At 44.1% G+C, this 9,754-nt stretch overlaps 1 protein-coding gene across 1 annotated transcript in view; it reads right to left on the minus strand.

The window, feature by feature from the left end:
• Positions 1-780: 780 nt before the first annotated feature.
• DCSTAMP (dendrocyte expressed seven transmembrane protein) overlaps positions 781-9,754 on the minus strand; it is a 10,614-nt gene continuing 1,640 nt past the window's right edge. The window contains exons 2-3 of the mRNA XM_006145583.2: positions 3,086-3,394; positions 781-2,276 (exon numbers count right to left, since the gene is read on the minus strand). Of these exons, the coding sequence (XP_006145645.1) occupies positions 2,148-2,276; positions 3,086-3,394 (438 nt within the window). The 3' untranslated portion in view covers positions 781-2,147. The remainder of the gene's footprint in view (positions 2,277-3,085; positions 3,395-9,754) is intronic.

The following is a 9,754-nucleotide window of genomic DNA, read 5'->3' on the forward strand; positions in this document are numbered from 1 at the left end:
GGCTGAAATTTATGCCAATTATATCAGTACTTACCAGAGTATAGACAATAGACCTTGTCCTATGTGATGTTAATAGTTATTACAGACAAAAATGTTCCATGGTTTAATAATTTGGGGAAATTCTGGGTGATACATTTTAAAAGAGATTTCTTTATTGCAGTGTCTCAAAGGTTTTTGCATTATCCCAACACGCATGATAACTCTTCAAGGTCAGAAGATGGACAGTACTAATTTCCTACACAATGTTCTCCATAGAACTATGAAACAAATAGGGGGCTAATGATCTAAAGAACACACTTTGCGAAATACTGAATCAGACACATATCTACTGATGTGAACTCCCTCTTTTAAAGAAATGTCACCATTGAAAACCTGCAATTCTATGAGCTTCCCTGGTTCTCAATCTTAGCTGCCCATCAGAATCACCAACGCACTTTCGACATGCCAATGGTCAGGCCCCAGCCCAGGTCAGCTAGTTGGAGTCTCTGAAGGGGAGGCTGGGTACCAGTAATTTTGAAAAGTTCCCACATGTCCACCTAACAGAGGGAATTATGACTTCTTCCCAGGTTGAAAATCACCGGCCAAGCAGATTAAACTTTTCATCTTGAGCTGATTTATGGCAAAGTTTGTAGACTTCAAATAATCTGTACTTGAGTTTGGTCTGATGTGAGCAGTATGGACATCTAACCACTTACTTGGCCTATCTGTACCTCATTTTCATATCCACAGAAATGGAGATACTCTCATGTATGCCTCTGAGGGGTCTATGGGCTGATCAAGGAAGAAGGTAAGATCATGAGAAGCAAGAACACAAGGTTTTTTAAGCAGTTCTTGGACAGGGTTGCAGAGAGGGGAAGTTCTGCACAGAACTCTTTGCTACCTGAGACCACCCACAAGTAGCAAAGAGTCACCATCCAGAAGAAGTAAACGTTAAGGGAACTACCCTGGGGGGACAGAGAAGTTTCAGGAGTGGGGATATTACATGTCTATGCTATGTCACTCAACAGCAAGTCAGGGGGCGCTTGGGTTTGGGAACTCAGGGGGACAGCAGTGGGCTGGGGTCTTAAACCACAGATTGTACCTCATCCATGGTTAGCAGATGTGAATAGAGGGTTTAAGAGCGTACGAAGTAGGCAGCATCTAGATAGCTAAAAATCTGCTTTTGGGGGCTCTCTAAAAGAACTGAACACATAAAAATTCAATTTGGTGCCTGTAAGCAGGCTTTTTAGCTAATGGGTCTCAGCTTCAGTGAAGAAATTACCTAGGGGCCAATACACAGAGGCTGTCTCTTGGCCCACTTATATAACCTCCCTGCCTAGAAGAATTCTATGAGGGTTAGGTACGAGGGTGCAGATTGGCAAGCACTGCTTCTGGCAGAATGGTAAGAGGTGTTGTCAGAAATGCTCCCAGACAGTTAGTATACGGCTTCCCTAAGCTAAGGGGGAGAAGCCCCTGACTGTGCCCTATCCTCTTCTTAGGACCCCAAGCAGCTGCTCCCCACAGTGCACCAGCGGGCCCCTATTTCACATGATTTTGATACACAGAGTCTCTAGGCTACCCTGGCATGAATACTAGGCTGAAGGATTTGCAAGAAAAGGAAGAAACAAAGGACATCCAGGGAAGCAGAGAAAAAGAATGGAGACAGCAGTGAGAAGAAATTAGGAGCTGCTGGAAATGGGTTTCAGAGACGGTCTTTGAATAGGGGACAGAGAGAAGAGGCGATTTGAGGGCGAGAAATAGCTGCAGGACATGAAAAAGGGCAGAGAAGAGACAGAAGAGTTTGAAGATGTTCTGCAGGTTTTATACATGTGTGTTGTCCTTAGCATTGGCTCATGAGACAGCAATAGAGATTTCAATTGTTTTCCGATTTTCTTTTCTGTTTTTTTTTTTCCTTTGAATATAATTCTATGCTAAAATTCACCAAAGAGCCTGGATACAGTTTTATTACCCTGTGACAGAATCTTACCATGTGCTCTGCCTGAAAGACAGGCCTCATAACCAGTTACTTGATAGCCCTTCGGCCTTATGATGACAAGTAGTTTAGAGGCATAACTAGGTGACACAAAATGGCCCTACCAACTCAAACCCCTGGTAGGACCTTAGGATATAGTTCTCTACCGTCGAACCCGGAAAAGTGGCCATTGGCATTAGACCTGAGAAGACCAGCTGGTGCACTGTGGGGAGCAGCTGCCTGGGGTCTCTCGTGAACTGTCTTTGCTCACAACGTCCACTTGTTTCTTCCTAATCATTTTCAGGACTGGAAGCCAAAAATGCACCTGAAAGGTCCATGAATGAGAACTGGAGTCAATTCAAATGTCTCTTATATAATAGTTTCATTGTGGGGTTACTGGTGTTAAGAAAAATTGCACAAGACTTTGAAATGGGCAGAAAAGCTTATCCGTGTGGGTTATCTTGATCTTTCATCACCTGTGAGCTCTTTTCTAATTCTATACATTATTGATAGCCTATATAAATGTTTTTTGTCCACGAAATGCAACTATACTTCCCCCTAGAGAGTACAATTGACTCCACACCTCCACATTGTGGAAGAAACCAGTTTGCATCTAAGTAAATTCATTTTGGCGTCTCTGATGGCCTACATATGTGTGCGTATTTTGAATTGTTCTTTGAGTTGGTTTTGATTTTTTACTGTTCCTTATTATAGATGAGTTAAATTAAGTTTCTGATGTATTCATTTTATGTGTGTATAGGGCAGAATTTTTTTGAGTGTATCAAATTGTAGATATTTCCCTCTATGGTTTTCCTTTATCTTGGCCTGAGAAGCAAATCTGGGTTGAGCATTGAGAATGCCCACTAGTGTACCTTCTCTGTAGCCTCTCCATGATATTACTAAACATAACACCTGAAAGCATTATTTTGAAAGGTATCTGTAGAATCCTCTGAGTTAACATTCAAGTCACAAAGTCAAGAGCCCCTATTCATGTATATCTGTTAGTTTTCTCCTCAACGGCCTGTTTCTTTCTGAGATACAACCCTGTGGTGACGTTGTTTCGAAATCCCTTTCATTTGCTTCTCCAACTCAGCATTTTCTTAATTAGAGGTACTACTCCCATCTTGATCTTACCTTTTTAAGGCACATACGCAGTTTCTTTTTCACTTCTCCCAATGGCTGCTTTGACCTTTTCTTGAGCAGCTTGGCATGTAGGTATTGGATGCGCTCTCTTTCCACACTGGGGTAGAAGGCTGCTGACACCAGGATTTTCAGTTGCATCAGGAAGGAGGACAACAATCCCAGCATTACTAATATCACAAGAAGAATACTGAGAGGAATCCAGGTCTCAGACAGAAGGAGCTTTGGTTTAAAAATGCAGTTGGGTTCAAACACAGATATATTAAAAGCAGAATGATGGATGAGGTCTTGTGTTCCTTGTTTCTAAAATGAAATAATAAGATCATTAAAATCCATGTCACTTTTGTACTCGGTCTTTGTCCTTCCCAGAATTTCTCTCTAACACATAGCATTTATCTTCAAATAAGCAGGAAGCTTTGGCTGAGGAGATATCTCGTTTGTGTGATCTGACTGGAACAAAGGGGAAGGGACGAGTCTGATGTGTGACTGTTGCAGTGTTTTCTAACGTAGGCTTATGGAACTACAGATTGTCTTGAGAAAGGTGCACCCAGTGAGTGTGTCTTTCCCACCCCTTCTTGGAGCGTCACAATGCATGTCGAGGCAGAGCAATCTGTTCTACTTCCACAGTTCTCTTAACAAATTGCATGATGCAGCCTATTTTCATGGAGTCCTTGCTTCTACACGTAGGGAACATGGGACTCAGGAAAGATTGTTTTGAACATTGGCCCTTCACACCCAATCACATCCTCCCAGTCTGGACAATCTCTTCCACAGACCACAATGCCAAAAGATATTAAGGTACTTTTGTATTCCAAGTCATCCTTCTGGAGCTGAAGGGGAACTATTCTTACTTGTGTATGATATCCATTTCCAGATCGATAGGTTGACTCTCAAGCCCACTTTCCTGAAGGATACTCTAAAATCCTGTCTGTGGAGGTCTTAAGAACAGGAGAGCTTTTCCTCTTTCCTAAGTGCTTAGGAGGGGTGCATTCTTCCCTGTTTAAAGATGGGAGAACACACCAGTTGCTCTCAGCAGACTGGCACAGAGTGCAGAAGATGACATTGAGTCACCCAGTCAAGCCACCAGCAAGAGGAGCGTGTGCTGAGTCAGTTCTTCCTTTTCCCTGGCCTGGGAAAGTCATTTAATCCCTCGGTGCATTTGTTTTCTAATTTGGTAAAACAAGAATTAATGGACCAGATCCTGCCCATGAATAAACTACTCCCAGTGTAAATTAAACACCTTGGGGATGGAGCATTAACCTTACAGACCGGAGTACTTAGTAAGTTATTATCACCATAGGGCCACACAGCTCCAGGGCCAGGAAAAGTAAATGACTTCTCAAGAAGAACCCAAGCACACCCAGAGAACATTGCACTCTGGGTCCACCCCCTACCTGTGAAGTATTTGGAAACTCCAAACCTAGGATCTCTGCACAAACGTCAAGTCACAGCCGTAATTTCTCCAGCACTGTTGCCGGAACAACAAAAACATTTGTGTGGCCTCTCCTGTTCTCTTATTAAAAAGAGAGTCAGCTTACAATTAAATAGAGAGATTTCAGCCCCCAGAGCAAAGCCATGAGCTGTTTTTAATACAACTGAAGAAGCAAACACATTGATTGAGTCAGTGATGAGAAATCCTGCAGTAAGAAAGCAGCGGGTGTTCAGTCTGAGACGAACTTATTTAGTCTAGGAATCTAACTGGGGATTTGCCATTGGGAGTCAGAGCTTTATGAAGGTTGAGTCAACATTTTAGCACAGGGTTGGTTGAGGATAATGTCAAAGATAAATTAACACTTTCAAAATGCCAAGCAATATACTAACTGGTACCTCAACGTTTTAAAATGTGTTCACTCCTTTTAAGTAAATGATCTGCTGAGACACCATTGAGCAATAGTCAGTCCTGAGAAAAGCTAATGTAGCCAAATATCTGCATATAGTAGGTGCTCAGTAAGTAGAAACTCTGGCTATTTCTACTTACAATGCCCACGCACACAGTTAGCTCCACTTAGGTCATATTCTGTCTTGTTCATTTAAAATATTTGTATAAAGCCATTTGAAAATGTGAGGAAAAAATTGACAACATTTTCTTTGAGAGATGTTTTTGCTATAGGGTGCATGCACTCTCCAGAGAGACAGAGACAGAGAGACAGAAAGCAAGAAATTTCCCCCAAGAAGGATAGCCATGCCACAATCTCTTTTTCTCCATTCTCCTCTTGGCATTCTTGAGCACACATGCACACACACCTGGCATGAATTTCAAGCTACTAGATCTAGGACTTGGACTGTGGTCAGCCATGTGGGTGTTCAGCACCTTAACCACTACCCCACCTGCTGGCCCCTAATACTGGCAAAACTTTGAGCCCATGTTTCTCTTTCTGCTTTTTCTTCTCCTTTGCAAGTCTACAGCAATGGAAGAGACCAGAAGCCTCCAGAGCATCCCGAGATAAGGCAGAACATTGCCCATCACAGCCAAGTTGGCTGCTGGCAGCACAGTCCCCTCAATGGAGAGGGGCTCCTAGAGCAGTCTCGATGGGTCTTGTCTGTCCCATCACCCACCACCCTGCTGTTGTTACATGTGCACATGGGAGCCTCCTTACCAAGAGGCAAGCCTTTCAATGGCAGCCATCATAGGCATCTTTGTATCCCTAGTACTCAGTGGTGCCTAAAGATGAATGTGCCAGGACATTGTCATAGGAAAGCTCCTGGAATTTTTTTTTTAAGGCAGACTTGTTTTTTCCCCTATGTCTAAAATAGTGAGAATTGAGACCAGCAGTTGGCATAATGGGTATGTCGCTGGACTCCCATGTAGTTGACCTAAGTTCGAGTCCTGGACCCGGTGGCTTAAAACTCACTCCGGGCACATGTGCGTGAATGCCCAAGGTCCCAAGAGGAGAATGGAAGAGAAGGGATTGTGGCATGGCCATCCCCCCTGGGGAGTGATTTCTCGCTTTCTGTTTCTCTGTCTCTCTCTGTCTTTCTGGCGAGCGCATGCACCCTGTTGCAAAAACCTCTCCAAAATAAAATAAAATAGTGAGAATTTATAAAGCAGGCATGTACATTGGCTGAGAGAGAAAGGAAAAATGAGAGAATCTAAGAGAGAAGAATAGGAGAATCGAGAGTGGAAGACAATAAAGGAGAACACAGGGCTAGACAGTGACACAGTGGTGATATGATGCTCTCTAATGCTGGGTCCACATGGAAAGGTTACAGGTTCAAGTCTTGAGGCCTCCCTGTGCATGCTGGGAATGTGTATGTTTGTGTATGATCTGGACTGGCTGTGGCTTGGATGGGTCATGGCATGGGGTCCTACTGGAGGTGTCTCTCTTTCTCTCAGAAGAAATAAATAGATGGTCTTTGACATTTAAAAGAAGAAACAGAACACAGGTGGCGAATGGGAGGAAGAGAGGCCCTTTAACTAGCTACCTCCCGAGATCAACTATGTCAGAAATTCTTGTTTGGCTTTCATTTGAAGCACTGCTTCCATTATCCACCCTGCTCTGAATATCTAGAACAACAGGGTGCCTTGTAATTAACTGAATTCTTCAGAGAAAGCAGGGAGCTCAGAGTAATCAACTCTGAGAAGAAGCACAGGATTAGGAGGGCAGGAGCTGGGGGACTGCATCTGCTGATCCTGAGGAAAGTGGAGGAAAAGTGTGGACGCAGCAGGAGGATTCAAGGTCCTGGGAGATAAAAAGAAATGGAAAGTGGGATTTCAGAGAAGGGCTTACAGGCAGCATTGGTACCGCTTCCCCCACCAGTCTCCCAGCAGCTGGCACAACCTATAGTAGCTTGATAAAGAGGAGGGAATGTCGGATACATGGAAAGAGCTGTTGGTGCTTTCACCAACCTGAATTACTGTACTTATTACCCTCACCATACACACACACACACACACACACACACACACACACACGCTCTGCTTTGTTTAGCTTTACAATTTCTAAGTTTAAAAAATAGGCAAGTGTCTAGTAATATCTAGATCATCTGAAATGTCACACAAACACACATTTATGCAGGAAAATCGAAAAGAGAAAAAAGAAAAGATGAAACGCACAAACCCCACAGTCTCCTGTGTTGGCAATAGGGCTGCCAAGAGGAGGAGATGAACAGAGAGAAAGCCAGATTTTGTGAGACACAGGAGGCACAACTCAGAGAACGACTGTCCAGGCTAATTAAGATTTCTCACAGATCCATCCAATGGTGCTTGGAAGTTACATTTCTGGCTCTGTGCTTTTGGGGAATAGGTTTAAAACAGTGGTTCTCAATCTTGGCTGCATATTAGAATTACTAGTGGAGGTTTTAAAAAGCTCTTACCCCAGTTCAATTAAGTCAGAGTCTCTCAGAACCTGGGAGTGAAGGATTGAGTTAGTTTACTCATTGGTTTGTTTGTTCAGCTCCTCCGTAATGCAAGGGGTGGAGGACCACTGGTTTAGAAGGTCTCTGCTTTCTAAGACCTACACCAGAGTTTCTCGAAATGGTCTATGGACCATCGACTTTGAAATCACATGGAATGCTTATTAAAATGCTCTCCATGGCCAGCCACACGGGCAACACTGTGATACTCAGGCCACGTGGGAAGGTCCCAGTTTCTGATACAAGGCCTTCCGGTACATGCTAGGTGCACGCACTTGCCCGTGATCCTGGCTGACTGAGGCTGGGAGTGGACTGTAGCATGAAGATCCTACTGGATGTGCCTGTCTCTCTACCTGTCATGGAAGAAATAAATTAACTGAAAAAACAATGCTCTTCGGGACCAGCAGTTGGCGTAATGGTTATTCTCTGGACTCCCATGTACTGAACAGGGGCTCAAGGTTGGACCCAGTGGCTTAAACTCACACCGGCACATACATGCCCAAGATCCCAAGAGCAGAATGGAAAAGAAGGGATTGTGGTGTGTGGCCATCCCCCCTGGGGAGGAGGTGATTTCTCACTTTCTGTCTCTCTGTCTCTCTGGCAAGTGCAGGCGCCCTATAGCAAAAACCTCTAAAAAAGAAAGAAAGAAAGAAAGAAAGAAAGAAAGAAAGAAAGAAAGAAAGAAAGAAAGAAAGAAAAACAAAAAACAATGCTCTTCTATTTAAAACAAAATCTCCCTAAATTGAGGCATAATATTTTCAATTCATCTGGTAAATTTTTGTTTTTGCCTTAAGGCCATGGGTTGCTGGAGAGACAGAGTGAGAGGGAAAGTGAGAAATTACCCTACACGGGGAGGGCCAGGCTGCAATCTCTTCTTCTCTGTTCTCCTCCTGAGATCCTGGGCACACATGCACACGTGCCCAGCATGATTTTCGAGCCACTGGGTCCAGGACTCAGACTATAGTCGGCCACGTGGGAGTTCAGCGCTGTAACCGCTATACCATCTGCTGGTTCCCACTCCAGTAAATTCTTAATACACACTTAAGGCTGGAAAGCACATACCTAACCTATCTAAAAAACCAAAGTATAGCTGGGTAGGATTTTTTTAAAAATGTTTTTGCCACAGGGCATATGCATTCACTGGAGAGAGAGATAGAAAGAAAGACACTGAGAGAGAAAGAGAGATCACCCTCCCAGGGAGGATGGCTATGCCAGAGTCCTTCCTCTTCCATTCTCCTCCTGGGATTTTGGGCACACACAGAGGCACCTAGCATGAATTTCAAGTCACTAAGTCAGGGACTTGAACCGTAGTTGACCATGTCGGAATCTAACACCTTAACCACTACCCTACCTGCTGGCCCCATGAATAGATTTGAAAAAGAAAAAAAGGGGGTATTAGATATTAGTGTCAGCCATATCATAGTGTTACTTAAGAGCTCTTTTCCAACATCATCCTTTTATACATTACACTGATGCCTTGAGAGCTCTCCCATGTTTGATGAGGACAGAAAGAAGTTTCTACTCCAAGAAGGCACTCAAAGGCTACTTGCCCAAGTCTCGGGGTATGAGAAAGTCAAGCCCAGTCAGTCCTGGCCCTCAAATTCATGCCAGCACTCCTGTTTGGAAAGCAGCTTTGTACTCACGTCAGAATTCTGTTCCCACATTTCAGTGCTTTTTGACCGTAGGCGGTCCTAGGCCCTAGAAACTGTAGGTGTTACTTTACTAGGAAAAAGGGTGTTTGCAGATGTGATTCAGTTAAAGATCTTGAGATGCGGAAATTATCCTGACTATCTTGGCGAGCCCCAGTGCAATCACACGTATCCTTTAAGAAAGAGGTAGGGGTCAGGTAGTGGCACAGTGGTTCTGCAGCTGGACCCACACAGGAAGGTCCCGGATCACATTCCAGGGCCCGCCTTTGCATGCCAGGCAAGTGGGCATGCGGTGATCTGAGCTGGCCGAGGCTGGGGGGTGGACTGTGGCATGAGGACACTGTGAGGGTACTGTCTTTCTGTTTCAGTCTCTCCTCCTTCCCCTCACTCATTGATGAAAGAAATAAGTAACTAAAACTTAAAAAGATAAGACGAAGGCAAACAGATTTCACATACACAAAGAAGACAACAGATGGATACAGAAGCAGAGATGGAGTGATGTAGCCACAGACCGGAATACCAGAAGCTGGGAGAAGCAAAAAGTGGATTCTCCCACGGAGTCTGAAGAACATGTGGTCCGGCCAAAACCAGCCTGGTTTCATCCCGGTGGCACTGACTTTGGACTTCTCACCCTCAGAACTAGAAGAGAATAAATTCCTGC

The sequence above is a fragment of the Tupaia chinensis genome, unplaced genomic scaffold (assembly GCF_000334495.1).
Source record: "Tupaia chinensis unplaced genomic scaffold, TupChi_1.0 Scaffold000154_1, whole genome shotgun sequence".
Taxonomy (NCBI): domain Eukaryota; kingdom Metazoa; phylum Chordata; class Mammalia; order Scandentia; family Tupaiidae; genus Tupaia; species Tupaia belangeri.